The sequence below is a fragment of the Oryzias latipes genome, chromosome 4 (assembly GCF_002234675.1).
Source record: "Oryzias latipes chromosome 4, ASM223467v1".
NCBI classification, from domain to species: domain Eukaryota; kingdom Metazoa; phylum Chordata; class Actinopteri; order Beloniformes; family Adrianichthyidae; genus Oryzias; species Oryzias latipes.
Window position 1 is genome coordinate 8,176,768 of NC_019862.2, and position 17,250 is coordinate 8,194,017.

General features: G+C 40.3%; 1 protein-coding gene across 4 annotated transcripts in view; it reads left to right on the forward strand.

Moving 5' to 3' along the window:
* Positions 1–2,337: 2,337 nt before the first annotated feature.
* arhgef18 (Rho/Rac guanine nucleotide exchange factor 18) overlaps positions 2,338–17,250 on the forward strand; it is a 41,672-nt gene continuing 26,759 nt past the window's right edge. The window contains exons 1-9 of one of the 4 annotated variants that reach the window (XM_023953847.1): positions 2,338–2,633; positions 7,207–7,361; positions 8,708–9,243; positions 9,534–9,675; positions 14,112–14,238; positions 14,319–14,376; positions 15,843–15,887; positions 16,319–16,393; positions 16,975–17,083. In XM_023953847.1, the coding sequence (XP_023809615.1) occupies positions 8,747–9,243; positions 9,534–9,675; positions 14,112–14,238; positions 14,319–14,376; positions 15,843–15,887; positions 16,319–16,393; positions 16,975–17,083 (1,053 nt within the window). In that variant the 5' untranslated portion in view covers positions 2,338–2,633; positions 7,207–7,361; positions 8,708–8,746. Of the gene's footprint in view, positions 2,634–3,550; positions 3,671–7,206; positions 7,362–8,707; positions 9,244–9,533; positions 9,676–14,111; positions 14,239–14,318; positions 14,377–15,842; positions 15,888–16,318; positions 16,394–16,974; positions 17,084–17,250 lie in introns of those variants that run through there. The other 3 variants (XM_023953848.1, XM_023953845.1, XM_023953846.1) reach the window with 3 other exon arrangements.

Below are 17,250 nucleotides of genomic sequence, written 5' to 3' on the forward strand. Positions count from 1 at the left end.
TAAAATCTTTCCACCTTTGTCATGGTAGGGAGAACACGTCAAAGTAAGGGTGGGGTCATCTAAGATAGCACAAGGGTTACAGACTTTTTAAAATAGGATTCCTCCTCAATAAGGTTCCCAACTCTGGACAAAACCATTCCTAAATTATAACATCCTCTACATATCTTTAATCAGCCGGTGTCAGTAATGTGATGAACTGTATACTCAGTGGTCTGTTCCAGTTTTTGACCCTCTTTTTTTCACGCCTCTTGCTTCCTGCACCATTCTTAATTATTCGTAACTTTACTGCCAATGAACATGCTGTTGTGTTCATTTTTGGGATGTGTCGTGTGCATACATTACAAAAAGATGTGGGTGTGTGTTTGCACTGTTCAAACCCTAAATCTGCAATCCCACAGAGATCACTTCACACCCCCTCAGATCTCACCCCCAGCCCCCCACACTGGATCCAAATATGCCATTATCTCTGTGTAACACAGATGCTGAACTTAACGCTCACACACAAACCCAAATGCATTTTGGACGGGATCAAAAAAATGTGCCATGACTGAAAGAACGTTTGACGATTGATTTTTTTCTATGTTTTTCAAAGGAGAGCCAAGTAGGGACATTTTAAAGAAAAAAGTTGTGATGGAAATAAAAAAATCTTGCTGTGTATAAATTATTTAAAAACAAACTGTTTATATTAAAAATATTGGAGAATATGTTTGTCGTTGCATTTTTTATCAGTTTAGTGTTGGAGATTATTTTAATCTGCAGGGATTTTTTTAAAACGAAGTTTGAGGAAAAAACATACTCATTTTAAGAACCTCTTTTTTTTCTAGCCTGATGTACTTCTGCCAATTCTCCACTGAAATCAGAACTGCAGAGGATGTTGTTTGACTTATCAATACAAAATCGTAAAGCAAAAAGAAAAAAAAATCCAGTTTTGTTCTCCAAACGTCTTGGAATTTTTGTTTGCACATAAAATGATCATAAACACCATAATATTAAAGATCAGTTGGCATGTGCATAGCACAGTGTAAAAGCTACATTTTTCTAAATTCAAATTCATATTAGTTTTATTTTATGAGGCACCGCGCATGTAATGGGGCTGTACATAGCATAAAAAAATAAATAAAAAAACTAAAAACACGATTTCCCACACATACAATAATATAATAAGATAAACTCCTCATAATACTGTACACAGAAACAAACACAAATAAGTCATTAAAAGAGAAGAGAAGCTAAACAATAGAACACAGAAGGCGCTGTCCATCCTGTCCTCCTGTTGGCTGAGTGTCAGTAAAATATTGCTGATCGGGGAAAAAAGGATAAATATGTGAAAGTGCCATTTAAAAACCATACATAAAAACTTTAGTCGAAAAAGAAATGACTTTAGGTCATGAAGTCCTTAAAAAATCAACAACAATTACAAACCTGTAAAGCTGAAGAAAGGACATTTTACAAACATAGAAAATAGCTGCTGGTTGTGCAGTACCAGTCATCCTCATGTCTGTGCTGATTAAAGGACAGATGCTCGTCTGTTGCAGATTTGTAGTTTGACTTTTTTTCATTTAAATGAATAGATGACATCACAGGCTTTAAGGTTGTCTGGATTGCAGTTGGTAGTTTTGTTTCTTGTTTGGGTGGGGTTGATTCACGAGCAGGAAACACCCCGACTATTCTTAGAGCAGCATAGAAGCTGCAGCAAACCAAACTGAAGATGCAGAGATGCACGCTGCAGCAAGAAAAGATGAAACAGTTTCAGCACAAGAAGAACACAAATGACAAACCAAATAACATTAAAAATACCAGGATACCATGTGAATTCTGCATTTCAAGTCCTGCTTCAGCATGAAGAGGCTTGAAAGGGGCAACGCAAAGTGAGCAGCAGGTCTTTGTGATGTGTAGATAAGTCCTGACTAACCACCAGAAACACTGCAGGTTCCTCCTGAACCGGTTTCTCGAGTGAGCAAGGGGAACGACAAAGCCGCAAACTGTGTGAATGTGCTGCTGAATCTACATGTACACAGATGTTGATCAGGTTAAAATGGCTGTCATGCTCTCAGAATTGTGTTTTTTAGATGTCAGAAATGAGTTAACTCAGAAAAAGTCCTTGTGTCTACCTCCACCGAACCACAGATGCTGCATTTGCTAAACGTCGGCTTTGGGAATGTTCTAACTAAAGGAAATTCGCACCCACAACTCTCAAACCAGCAGTCGATCAATGCTATGTAGTAGTTAGATTTTGCTCAATTGCATTTTGGCTGTTCCCCAATTCTTCAGGAAATTGCATCGACTTCCCAAAACCAGAGCAGCGGATGCGGATGTGATGATTTTTCTTTGAGTTGATGCACTAAACTCCATGTTTTATAGGTCTCAAAGTTTGTCAGGTTTACTGCCAGGGTGTCACTGATTGTCAAAGGCTGAGAAGTGTAGTTCCAGCCCTCTCTGCAGTGCTGTGTCAGCTGCCACATGCTTGACAGCAGCTGCAGTGTCAAAGCCTCTGAAAGAGGAAGCAGCTGCTTTGCTGTTGGGCCAGACGAGCGTTGTGCTGTCGAACCTGCAGCACCTCGGCCACCTTTTGCTGGAGCTCTGTGGGGGAAAAAAGGAGACCACCTGTGTCCCAGCGGGATGATCTAATGTAGGTAAGACTTTTGGGTCTTTATCTGATTTCTTTTGAGCGGCAGTCTCATTCCTGGGGGCAGATTCATTGTTGTATTTGAGCTGCATACCCTACTAACCCCACTCAGTGTTTTCTTCACAACACCAGCATTTCAGTTTTTTGGATGCTAGTTTCTCTGGGGAAAGTTAAAGATTTGAAAGGCTGCAGACGTCCTCTCCTGAATATCCTCTCCCATCGAGCTTTTTTGTTGATTCTGACTTCATATAAGACTTGGTCCTCTGTCTCCCTGCGAGACAGAACTGGAACAAACAAAACACAGAGTACGTCAGCGCCTCTACTTTCATTAGTCGCACTGTTGGTCCTTCTCCTTTTCTGTTTCTGCTCTTTTTTTCCCCTATTTTGGACAGAATTTAATAGGGGTGTAATGATTTGTGTTATCTGTGGTTGAGAATACGATTCAGAGTTGATATTGGTTCACTTTGAAAGATCCAATTCACCGAACTTAAAAGGATGCAGAACATCTTCAGCCAAAACTTCAACCAGTGTGACTCAGAGAGAAAAACCTGGTACTGAAAAGTGCAGGTGAAGTTTTGCACGTTCCTTGTATTGCTTTCCAAGTTCCATTCTTCTGCACCTTTTGCACCTTGCTTTGTTTCCAGGTAGAGATGCTGAAGCTTTGGTGTCTCCTTTAACCTCCACATGTGTTCAGGTTATTTGAAAACAGACAGTCTTTCTCCCTGGATCCACCATTTCAAATTCTCCTCCTCGCATCCTTTTTCCAGTTTTTCCTCTTTGTTTCCTCTTGATTTTCTTAAACTCTAGAGGTTTCTCTCAGGTCTGAGCCCCATTCTCTCCTCCCTTCCCTCGCCTCTCCCATCATTTCCTCCCTCCCGCTCCTCCTCCTCCTCCTCCTCTTGTTGGGTGCCTGAGCTCCACTCTGAGTGAGCTCCAGTTCAGGCAGGCCTCCCCGCTGTGCTGCTCCCATGGCCGACTCACCCCTCAATCACTCCTGGCCCTCCTTCTCCAAACTCTGGATGAAGAGATGGTCCTTCAAGAGAGGTAACCTTGAAGCTGTTTCCGCCTCACCGCTTGTGTTTGAGTTCTCATAACGTCCCAGCTAAGAGCAAACACCTAGGATGCTGCAGCTGTGTGTGATGCATGAGTCTGAGATCTTTCTGCACAGTAAACCAAACCGTTGTGACCTGATTGAGGTTTTAGGTGAGTGGCGGTTTCTTCTTCTTTTGGCAAAACTGAAATTAGAACAAAGTGCAATGAGCCCTGCTTGTCCTGTTTGCATCGCAGCCTCTGTGGGAGTGCAGAAGTGTCATTGTGCATGCTCGACTTCATTAATGAAACCGTGATGAGCGTGGTGTGAAAGTGACATTCTCAGAGCGTTGGCTGTGCAGCCACCCCAAAGCCTCACCCTCATCTGCAGAAGATTTTCGTGTTCCTTTTGGGTCTGAGCACCTCTGTGCTTTGAAGGGGCTTTCAGAGGGGTTTCTGATCAAAGGCGGTCCGCGAGGCGACAGTTGTTTTGATGTGCAACCAAAGCTCAAACAACCTCTGTGCTCTTTTCTTTTGGCCCACACACAGGATTTGGTGCAGGAGACAAAGCCGGTTCTGGTCGATGATTCAGTCTCTCACTGTCACCTTTACCAAACTGCTCTTCTCTTAGGAGCTTCATCACACGTTTCTAGGGATTTCTGCCTGGTGGTTACACATACAGGCTTTTATCATGCTAAAATGATGTCAAACAACTGATCTGATCACACAGCCTCATCTTGTGATGATGGCTGCGTGAGCACATAAACATTGAAGTGAGCATGTGCTCACATTTCCTTCTTTGTCACATTTTGGTGAATCCTCTTTTCAGAAACATTGCAATCCAACTGAAGGGTTAGTTTCTCAACATTTCAATCATTTTTTAAGCTTTTCGTATTTTGAAATCGTCTTCATTTCTTTGTTTTTGTTTATTTAATTCAGATATATTATATGATTATTAACATTTTGCCACAGTTTTTAGAGTGAAATATGACTTTACAGCTTAGCTGATTGGCCAGATCTGTTTAATTGGATGTTAGAATAAATGTGATTTAAAGGGTTAATCAATATAATAATAAACAGATTGTACTATAAAAGTAGTCTAACTGATATATTTTATAAGTGTAATAAATCACTGAGTGTTAGGCGACACATTAAAGTTTTAATATGATTTAAAGTTTGTTAATAGTCGCTTGTTTTAGCCGTGGCATCAGACCAACCTTTGTTATGTGGAGCCAGACGGTGCGACTGTGATGGGGACAAAACGCTTCAGACGTTTCGGTTCACAAACCCACCCACACACAAACACACACACACAACTGAGGGGCCAAACCATAAAAGGCCACAGAGGCTCCACAGCACCGCCTCAAGCGGCGGCTGCAGTTTCTCCACAGGAGAAGTTTACACTGAACCTGAGCGGGATTTGGACACAAACAAATTCTGCCACCCCTGCTGCCTCAGCGGCTGATGTCCTGATCTGGGAGTTTGCTTCCACAGGGTGACGGTCTGTGTGAGCATCTACTGAGCAGAAGATGCAGAGGATGCTGCAAGTTTTGCAGCTTCTTCCACGACAGAAGCAAAGACTGAAAAACGGATAATTGTCAGAAATATTCAATGGAACTTTTGCAAAACTTTTGTTTTGCCTTCTTTTCTGTCTTATGACTAAATTATTCTGAGTTTGAGAACACACGTCTTAGTGACTAAAATTAATTTTAATTTCCTGGTACAATGATTTTTTTTCCAAATAATACGAATTCTTGATTAATTTCTAAGAGTCCTGTTGCAGTGAGCAATGCCGTTTCCAACACTATTTTTTAAATTATTTTGTTGAAGTAGCACTTTTATATTCACCTAAGGAGTTAAACTGCAATCCAAACAAAAGTTTAAGTTAGACTCATTTCTTTGCTAAATAACAGGGTATTTTTGTGGAAAAACATGACATCTAATTGCTTTTGGAGGTTTAAGGAAATTTCCTTTAAAACTTAAAAAAATAAAAAAACGATTTTTACTATATCAGACTCAACTTTTTTCTTATTTTTCTGACCCTGAACAAGATTATATTCTTCCCTTAGTAGTTTTAGACACAAATGTGTGACAGTCACAGATAAGTGAAATAACAGGATCACCTCATTTCTACAGTGGCCCTAAAGGGTCAAAACAAAACAACTGTAAATCAGAACATTTTCCTGTCCCACTGCAGTTTCTCCAAAAGGTTTGGAGGGTGTAAATGATGTAACTTTATCTATATTTGAATCTTTTTGTTTAACGGGAAAATATTTTTTAACAAATTAATCCAAATGTTAACATTTATTATAAACGTTCAATGAAAAAATAAAATGTAGAAACAGGATTCTCGGGAAAGAATTTCATTTCACTTTTTTTTAAGTTAATAAACTTACCCAACGCAGGACTTTACAGCAAAATAAAGAAGTGAAATAAAATGTTAAGTTTAGCACAAAACAATAATTAAAATTCATTTTATGATAATGTTGATCAATCCAGAGTCACTGTAAAGTAAAAAAAAACAAACAAAAAAAAAGCAAATTACCAACTTTTAATGGGAAGGACAAACTTCCTTTATAGAGTTCTCAGGTTTAACCAGTTTGAGGCTAAAATGGAGCCACCAGTTCTCCCAAAAGCCCTCAGCTCTCAGAAGTTAAAGCGGGTTAAAAGTGCAGAATGCAGGGAAATGTAAGTTCACGTCTGCCCACAGATTTGGTGAGAGTTCTTCTTTTGGCAGTCAGTTATTGTCAGTCAGTCACATTCGTGTCTGTTTTTTTCTGCCTGTTATGCTCATATTTCACTGACTGCAGGCTCATTAGTGCATTTCTTGCATCGTCTTTGGACGCTCAGTGTCGTGCTATCGCCACACTTTTATGAACGTCTTAGACTTGAACTTTGAGGCAGACTCAACAAAAACGTTTCCAACTAAACTTTCAGTACAAGTTACTGCCAGACGGCAAGTAAATCACACGGCCCAATTATTTGTATTTACTTTATCTGCAGTCAGGTCATGGATCTGCCTGAATGAGAGGAGTCAGGCGCTGCTTCTTGTTAAATACTACCCTGACTCAAACTTGACATGATAAATGTAATGTTTCCCAGAAAATCTATATGATCTGGTGCTCTATAACCACAGCAGGGAACAACGCACCATAAAAAGAGGACATGCATCCAAAATTGTTTCACTTTTTAAACTTTAAAACCGGTTCAAGCACAGTTCCTGCATCTGAGCTGCTGAAAGCTCAAACAAAGACAACGCTGAGAGCCAATGCCGGCTCCCTGCATGGTTGCTAATGGTGACGGTTTTTACCATCATGTGAACCAAAGAATCTGTTCATGCAATGGAAATGGAAAGAAGCTTTCATCGAGCGGCTGGAGGTTTTCAACCATCGGGCTGATAACTCTGATAACTGCTCACACTGATGGCACAGGTGCTGTGCAGCAGATCTGCACGGCAGATTGTCTTTCATGACCTGCTCTTGTTGTGGTGATGCAGAAGCTACCGTATCTTTAGCACATGGATGAACCAAAACCTCTTCTTTTTCCTTTAGTATCCGAGTGTAAGCCGTGTGCTCAGCCCGGCGGGAGTCTTAATGCCCAGCTCAGCGTTCAGCCTTGTGCCGCCAGTGAGAGGCAGTCCTCCCCCTCATTATCCCCAACCTCCATCTCTGAAGATGTCTTCTTCGGTGATCCCAACGATGACCAGGTAAAGGCCTGTCTTTGGCCGCTTTAACAGCTAAATGTACCTAAAACTATGATAGTTCTGTTAAAGTAGAAGTGTGTGTGCTAGAATAACCGTAAAACTTCAAAGTTTCTGCTCTTTATCAGATTAAATACACCCAAAGTTACCTCTCCTCAAATGTTTAGACAGAAACAGTGGTGGGAGGTTCATGGTAATGGGGTTTTCAGGCCTATCAGCTGCATGTTAGCCTCACATCACCAAGTGCTTGATGCAGAGACATTACCTCAGCTGAAGAGCCCTGGAGCAAATGGATTTGTGTGAACTGTGGAGGACAGAGATGGAAGAACAGAGACTTTGTTAAAGTTCAGGCTCGGCCACAGAAATCCACCTAAAGAACCAGGTGGATGCTGCAGCATCTCAACCGTTTGTTTCCAACTTTGTGGAAAAGCTGAATTTTCTACTGAAATGTAACTATCTGATCCTTGCACTGCACAAAGATCTGTCCTTCAAATAGTAAAAGAACACAAATCTTTAGAAGAAAATCATAAGAAAGTAATAAAAAATCTATAAGAGAGCAAAATCTAGACACTAAGAGTTCCACATAAGCATTTAAAGGGGCGGGAAGCTAAAAAAGCAAAGTGTAAGATAGAAATACTTCAAATTCAGTGTTCTACAGCCCAATAAGAAGTATTTTTGTGTGCTATTTCTAAGCAATTAGTTTGTATTTTTGGAGTTTGTGTGAATCTAATTGTCATTTCTTTTGATTACAATGAAAAAAACACTAGTGTAATAAGTGGAAATGACTGAGTTTAGAACAAAATATGAACAAAAGGAAAATACAATCTTTAGCCCATCCTAATAAATCCTCATAAAATCTAAAACCAGCACTTATTTGTAAAACATAAATCAAAATGGTTGTTTCCAAAATTTTCACAGAATACCACTTTAAAGGCCCGTTCACACCGGGACGAATTTCCCCGGCGATTTTCGCCGACGTATTTGTTGAACTTTAACATTCTTAAAAATGAACCAAAAAAAAGTTTTTGTGAATCTTAAATAAAAAAATTTAATTGTCAGGGGTTTGGAACAAAAGGATTTTGACTTTCTTAAAATAATAATTTTCTTATTTCTTGATTGTAGCTCTTAATAAGTAAAAAAATTCTAGCTTTGTGAAGTGTAGAGCAGTTAAAACAACTCCAAACCTGGTCAGATACCTTGAATGACTGAAAACAAGGTTTGAAATCTTTGCAAGAATCAAATAGTTTGTAGTGGAAAGATTAAAGAAATGCTTAAAATACTGCTTTATAGGTTTTATTTGCTGTGTCTGTGACACTTCAAGCCTCTAAATTCGGTTTGGTGTCCTCCTGCAGGACACGTCTTCAGTCGTCAGCGACTATGACCTTCCCTGCATGGAGGGGAGCAGCAGTGTAGAAGACCTGCTGGACCTCAGCTTCTCTCTCAGATGTTCTGAGTACTTTAAGGATTTGGAGGGAGATTCTGCTGCCTCTCACAGCCCTGCAGCCGACCCGCGGGAGTCCGAGAACGCAGACAGCCCGGCTGTAAACAAACCTTCAGCCAGCTCTGTGACCACAGGCTTATCACCGGTCAATGCACCATCATTTCCTTCCTTTCAGCAACCTGCACAAGAACTTCCCTTCAACCTTAAAGTCCCTCACTTCAGTGGGGGTAATCCCATCGACAGCGGCCTCTCTGCTGCACATCCCAGCTTGAAAACGGATGTAAATGGACCTCTGGACATAAAAGAAACAGGACAGAAAAATCAACCAACAATGGATTCAGACGGGGAGCTAGAACTGGACAGCTTCCCCATCCTGGTCAGATCCATGTCGACATCCCGAAGGCACAGCTGGGGTGTTCCTCTGTCGCCCGTGAACTCTGGCAGGAGGTGAGATAAATGTCCTGATGGGTGCCGATGGATGGAAACTATTTAGAGGAAAGCTCTGTGTGCTGGAAGATGTGTGCTTTTTCTTTGTATTGTTCTCCATCGCTCCAGTCACATTCAGTTCCCCTTTCCTGGCTGAGTGATGTAATGAAGTGTTGCTCCTCAGAGTACACATAAATGTATGGAAGAGGAGCAGAGCCGTGAACAGAGGCGCTCTAATGTTTTGTTTGACAGCCATGTTTCACTGCTGGGTTGAAACTCTGATATCTGTGTTGTTGATCCCGTCTTGTCAGACTCAGTCTGGACACCATGGCCATAAACAGCGATGAAGAAAGAGAGGATGATGAGGAGCAAATGCTTTTCCAGTCCACCCAGGAGCAGCCTGACAGCAGCTCCCCGTGTCCTGAAGAGGAGCGCCGTGGCTCCAGCCTGGGGGTAAGCTTTCCAGCCATCAGGGCCTAACTGTTTTTAAATCAATAGCTTGCAGACTTTGTGTCAGCTTTGGGACACTTGGATGCCTTTAAAGTCATAAATCTAAGAAAAGGATCCAATGATGCCGAATGAAAGCTATTTTTTAAATTTAACTAAAGCACGATGTCAGTATTGGGACAAAAGTCCAAAAATGAGAGTAAACAGAGCCCTAATCTGACAGAATTTTAATCTGTATTAATGTGAATTATGTGCTCTACTGAGTTGGAAAACACAAGCCAGTGCAAAGTGACCCACTGTTTTTGCAAAACAGTGCTGAGCCGCAGGGCGAAAAAACATCTTGGTATTTCAGAAGTTTCTCATTCCAACGCTGATGTTCTGTCTTTTGTTCTAAAGTTAACGCTTCAGTGAATGCTTGAGCATTCACGTTCTACCTGCAATAAAAGACATAAAGAAGGCACAACAGATTTTAAAAACGTTTGTTCCAAATATAGGTTTTTCCCAAAGAAATTATTTTAGCACAACTTGTAAAATCAGGGAACTAAAAGCCATAATGATCTAAAAATGTTAATTGTTAAAAACCAAAGTGATCATTCTGCCGAACCCAATTCAATCTTTTTAAATGGAAAGCTTACTTTAAAAAGATTAGAATTTTAATCACTGTTTATTTGCAAGTCTTTGTATGTTGTACTGTTCTTTTGTTCTCTTCTTTCAATTACAGCACAGAGGTCTGTGGAAAAAAAAAGTATAACACCTACACAAAGCAACTGTTTCAGTGACAGAAATGACCCCGAGGTAGCCTCAAAAGAGTACCGGTACACTTAAGAAAAGCGTTACAAAGCAGTAAAATGATGCACCCACGCAGCAAGTCATTTGTAGTTAAGAAATCTTTTAATAAATGATCAATATCTAGAAACAGAGTTCCCCACAAGCAGTCAAAAAGGGAAAAAGCAGAAAAAGCAAACTATGACTGGAAGTCTCATGTTTTACGGCCCAATTATATGTAGTTTTTTTGACTAAAACAAGCAAAGGAGGGGAAACGGCTCATTTTATAAAAAAATGAGACCAGCATCTTAGTACAAGTTGGCCCATCTTAATAAATCTTCATAAAATCTAAGAAAAGCATTTATTCTTGGACATAAATAAACAAAAAAAATTTGATTCCAAATAATGAGTAAGAATTCCAGTCTAATATTTTGTCAGGAACTGATGGTGGAGGACCCAAAATGCAGGAGACCAGGCTTGGTGACAGGAACTAAAACAGTTAAACTGAAACATGACAAAACTATGGGGAGACAAACTGGTGACAGAGAGCAGATGAACAGAAACCAAGACACTTAAATAGGCTGAGGGTAATTAACTGAACTGAAGACAGCTGTGGATCATGAACCTGAAAATGGAGTGACTGACAAAAAAACAAAAACGTGACCAAGAACCAAACCAAACCACTGAATCCTTACATATTTATTATACTTCAAAATAACATCCTTAAAATTGAGTTTTTTCAAATCAATTTTTTTCATTGTCAAGAGTGTGGACCAAAAGGATTTTGACTACTGTTATTAATAATTTCTTTATTTCTAAATGATAGATGTGAAGTAGACAAAATAACTCTCGACTTGTAAATTTAAAAAAAGATGGGAAATGTGTAGAGCAAAGAGATGTAAAAATAGCTTTAAATTTAGTCAAATATCTTTGTCTAAAAACAAGGTTTTAAATCTTTGAAATTATCAAATAGTTTGCAGTGCTTATGCTGAAGTTCCCAGATTTTATTATGATCTAAAAACAATTATGAATTATGCTAAAAACCAGATTTATAATTCTGCCAAACAATTCAATCCTCATTTTTTCAGAAGATGATGATACAAGTGTAATACAAATTTCCTTATGGAACTCTATAACACAAACATTTATCTGTTTATGATGTTAAGCTGTGGAACTCACTGCATATAACACATTGACTGTATAATATAGAATTGGATAGAGGGTGTGTGACATCACCCATAGAAATTGAATGCTTCCTGCAAATGAAGTCAGTTCAGATGCAAATTTGAACAGGAAATGTCCTTTGCCATGTTAGAACCAGTAAGCAGTGGTTGGCCTATCTACATTTCTATGGCAACCACTCTCTCCAATCAGGACTAATCAGAAGGCCACACCCCTTCCACTAAAAATGTTCTCAGAAGAATCTGTCAATCAAATGCTTTGAACGTTTGACGCGAGGCTTCCTACTATTAATGAGGCATCTGATTGGTCAGTTTGTAACTTGAATAATTTGCGCTACAACAAAAACAAGAAAAAAGAAATTCGCATTAGCAAGAACACATTAATAAAAGGTATCAGAGCAAGAATGGTTATTCTGACAAATATAATGACTAATGAGTAACAGCTGTTTAGTTCTCTATAGAAGTCTATGGCATTCTGGGTTTTTGGGACCAGTGGGTACTTCCTGTTCTGAACGCAAGGGGGAAGGGGTTGTTCAGTCCTGTTTTTATTTTACTGTTTATGATATAATATTTAAACAAGAACAAAAAAACAGATAAAAAATGTTTAATGATTAAACATTAGACAGATTTACTACAATGATGGAAACCAATTAGACTCATTCAAATTGTAGGCTGGCGGCTTAGATCCATCATTATTATTTGTTGTTGTTCTTGTCTGATGTGCTGTTGTAGAAGAAGCAGTTATAATAAGGTGATTTTCTTCTGTCTGACACCTGTTGCTTCTTTTATTTTGAAATATCTTGTATGCATTGTCAAGTTAGTTTTTGATTATATGAGAACTGGACTGAGTGAGTGTGTAGTCACCAGTGACTGTATATGGGAACTGGACTGAGTGAGTGTGTAGTCACCATTGACTGTATATGAGAACTGGACTGAGTGACCCCTCCCCTCTCACATTCCAAATAGAAAGTACCCACTGGCTCTAAAAAGCCAAAATCCCATAGTCTTCTATAGGGAAAAAAACAGCTGTTCCTCCTCCCATTGTTCATAACAACTATTCTTGCTCTACAACATCTTTTTGACATGCTCTTGCTAAACTAATTTTTTTTTGTGCAAGTTATAAACTGACCATCAGATGCCTCAATAAAAGTAGATGGCCTGGCGACGAATGTTCGACGTATTTGATTGACAGATTCTGCTGAGTCTGCTTTCAGTGGAAGGGGTGTGGCCTTCTAACATACTCACTACTGAATGGCATTTTCCATGGGTGGCGTCACACTCGATCTATCCAGTTCTATATATACAGTGAATGGTAGTCACCCAAAGAAAAAGGAATTACTTCTGACTTCAACAAGGTGAAGTCTACTCAGTTCCCATTTTTTCAAGAAACGGACGCCTCCATGTTGGAGCCAGACATGGTCAGTAAAGCAGTGATTGGTTCTAGTCAGTCTGATTTAACATTTCTATGGCAACCACTCTTGCCAACCAGAAGTGAGATTGTTGGAAGGCCACACGAAATTTTTCAAAAAAAACGTTTTGAATGTTTCACGCAAGACCACAAGCTAGTACCAAGGCCCCTGATTAGTCAGTTTATAATGTGAATAACTTGAACTACAGAAAAATATAAAGAAAGAGAAACAAGGATGATTACAAACGTGTTTAAAAAAGGTATGGTAATGGTAATAGTAATAGCTGTTTATTTCTCAATAGAAGTCTATGGGATTTTGGATTTTTGGAGCCAGCGGGTATTTCCTGTTTGGAACACAATCCTGTTGTCATGTACAGCTAGTGGTTAGTTGTAATAAATCAAATAAAAATCTCTTGGTTTTAAAATAAAAAATAAAAACTCTGCAGCCTTTTACTAATTAGTCAGGAGGGACAATTGATGGGTTCTTTCTGGTCAGCTGTTTGTTAAATAAAACCATGTGTGATCATATTTAATACACAAAAATGTGCTAAACCTACTTTGGAAACATAGGATTTGCAAACATTCACCAGAGGAGTCGCTTGCATCCCGGCTAATTTAAACGATGTTAGCCTTCACTTCCTCTGCAGATCCACATTAGCATGTCACACATTTGCATAACAACAATGATGTAGCAGCTGCCAGCAGACCAACCGCCTGATGTGCAAGAGCAGAGAAACTTAGTGAAGACACATTACATGTCAATATAATCTAACACAGCCCCCCAAAATACATTTGTTACTGTGTACACAGAGTGGGAACTTAATGGAAACAAGGCTGATCGATGACCACAACTTAAATATTTAAACCCAAATAAGTACACACTCAGAGGAGTCCGGCAGCATCGTGCCAAACTGCAGACAATTTCCTGACCAATGTAATCAAAAAAGACCAAATGCAGATTGGCAGCTAATAAAGGCCACTGTAAGCAGCATTTGTCTCCATACAGTATCAGCTGCATCTGTTGTGATGTGGAGGTAAAACAGATCCGACGTGCACGCGGAGTACATGTGAGTTTGTTCTCTCCTCAGACCGCCTGTGTGGCAGGCAGGCAGCTGTATTCCCGCTCTGACATCCTCGCCACAGATGATCCTTCACGCGCGGCGCACATCTCTCGTGTTGTTCAGGTTTCCAAACAGGCCGCCAGGGCAGCGGGAGGTGGGTGATGAGTTGTTGTTTTTTTAACACGCAGAACCCATGAAAGGCTGTGTTATGATGTGGTCACTGTTTCGTTGCAGTGTCAGAGGAGTGTGACCCTGAAGAAAACCTGCAGTCAAGTGAAGGACAGAGTCACATGTGAGTGTCATCTGCACCTCTGTTGTTTACGATTGGATTCCAAGAAGCATCCTCTAGGTCAGGGGTCGGGAACCTATGGCTCGCGAGCCATATATGGCTCTTTTGATGGTCACATGTGGCTCGCAGACAAATCCTTAATTATACTTTTTTTTTTTCATTAGACCAGTCCTTCTCGGGCGCGATGCAATGCCAGAGGCGCGCAGTAGTAGCGGTGCTTGGAGAAAAAACTATCATTTTACTGTTATCTATTATTTCACAGAGTTTGTACCACCCGGAAACCTTTGAATTGCCTCCCTGAGGAAGAGCGCGCAGTTTTGGGGACGGGATGTGTAAGGAAGAAAGCAGAGGGGGTGGGGGGGGGTGGGGGGCGGCAGCAGGTGAATCGCGCAGAGATGGTAAAAACGTAAACCTGCTGCCCGTCACTCCTGCAGCGTGGGTGTGTGTGTTTGGTTCCATGTCTGTCTCACATCTACAGAACATTCAGACCTACGATCACGTTTAAAGTCTCAACGCCTGCATGAAGCAGAAACTCACCACGTATCAACCAGACTAGACCATCAGCAAAACCACCACGAGAAATACTCATCATTTATTAGCAACAGTATAACAATGTTATTAAAAAGAATCCACAGACTTATTGGACTTTAAAAATGTTGAAATTACATCAAATGCACACATTCATTTGTATATTTAGTTTTAAACATATTGTCGCGGACTGAGTTTAACTTGGCTGTTGGGCCGCGTTAAAAGTTCTGGAGTTCATGGAACGCATCGTTCAAGCAGAGATCTGATTGGCCCTCAGTTCTGTCGCTCAGCCTGTTGTTAGGGAGTTTTGACCAATGGGGTTCAGCCATGGGCCGAATAAGGAAATGGGAGGGCTGGAGCGGGACGGGGTCGGGGGAATATAAAGTTGGGAGAAGCGCTCTCGTCTCGGCGGGAGAGATTCAGGAGTTGATGAATTGATTGTACGGCGTTTGTTGCGGTCTACAGTAACCAGAATAAAGAACCCTAAAAGAGGTTAAGTCTCAGTGCCTTAGTGTGGGAAAGGGACACTACATTATTGTATGGCTCTTTCGAAATTACATTTAAAAATATGTGGCGTTTATGGCTCTCCTGGCCAAAAAGGTTCCCGACCCCTGCTCTAGGTGCTTGCAACCGTTGAACAGGTTTTGAATTTTCTGTTTCAGCTCCCACTCCCACTTTGCGGAGGGGATTTCCCGACCTTTCTTTTTGAAAGTTCTGCTCTCTTTCATACACCTTCCTTCTCCTCCTCTAGGCGTTCTCCTTAGAAGGTCCTCAGCACATATTTTTGAGTCTGTCTGCATTGCTGTGTACTCGTGTGTATGCAGCAGACAAGGGAGGAGACTCCTCTAAATCAGTTTGACACCCAATTCCCAGCAATCTCGTCCTCTCCTCTCGCCTCCTCTCCCATCCACCAATCAGTGTCGGTGTCTTGTTTGTCTTAGGCTGATGGTACAAAGAGTTCTGGAGGAGCTGAGGTTGTATCATGGGTAAGTAAACAGTGGAGGGACGTCTGCATGCTGTTTTAACCAGCATCAGAGCCTCACTGAGGAGTCTGTCCATGTGCACAAACTGCATGCATGGTCTCCGCATGTTCAGGCATGGACTGACGCCGCACGATAACCCCCAAAAGAGGAAGTGTGGAGCACTGCGGAGACGGTTAACAACTCACAGCATCAACTATGTTATACTTTCAGTTTCCCTGTGTTTTTTTTACTTTAAGAAGCTCATCTCTTTTGGGAACTTGAAGTTTAATGATGTGCAAACATGAAAAAAAACAGTTTCTTTCTGCAAATGTCGTATTTTATCTGTAGAATTACAACCGATTCCTTGAAATTATGGACACATGTGACCCGTCGGGTCGTGATGAATTGAAACATGTGCCTTCCTCTTTATTTTGTTGTCTGGTTATTCTTCACAGAGCGAAACACAGGAGCAACAAAGCAGACAGCAAAGGTTCAGGAAATGTCACTTGGTATGAGTTTCTCTTTAATGAGTAAGTACTGCCCTTGTCACTGTTCCTACACCGCCAGTTCTGAAGAAACATTTCCACTAATGACTGTGTTTTTCACAAAACAAGGTCCCACTGAGTTGTTTATATTATAGAAACCTATAAACAACATCATTTAGGAGTGTTTTGAACCAACAAAATCATAAACTGTAGTGCTTTGGCATTTAAAAACTTGTTTAAAGCGGAGCAGATTTGCAGCTTAAAGGATAAATGCATCATTTTGGTCTTGTAAAAACAAAAATCTAGGAATATTATAGCAAACAGTCATGAAAGGATATTTTTTTTAACATCTGATGCAGCAAAGACATATTGACTTATTACAAAATCTGCAAAGACGATGTAGATTCAACGAATTGACATCTACAAAATGATCCTAAATTCGTCAAAAGATATAACTGACCTTTTTCAAAACCTTAAGACATCAAATAATTTAATGTTGAATTAAAATCCTTTAGAAAAGAACTAAAATATGAACTACACAAGAACAAAACGGCAATGTTTAGACTTGAATTCAACCACTTTACCCATATAAATATAAGAAAAAAACTGAATTCTTCTTCCACAAGGAACGAAGAACAGGAGGACCATCCAGAGAAGACAGAGAAAGGCACTAAGGTGAAGAGGAAACTCAGCTCCCTGAGAAACCGGATGGCTGGTTCCTTCAACAAAGATAAGGTAAACGAACAGAAGGTGGAAAAGGTCCAGACGGACGTGCATGTTTTAGCAAAAAGAAACAATCTTTAACAGTTACAGTGTGCATGTTGCACGCACAAAGCCCTAATCCCCTTACACAAACCCCATTACGTATGTTGCCCCTGACACCTTTAGCAGCAGCAGCAGCC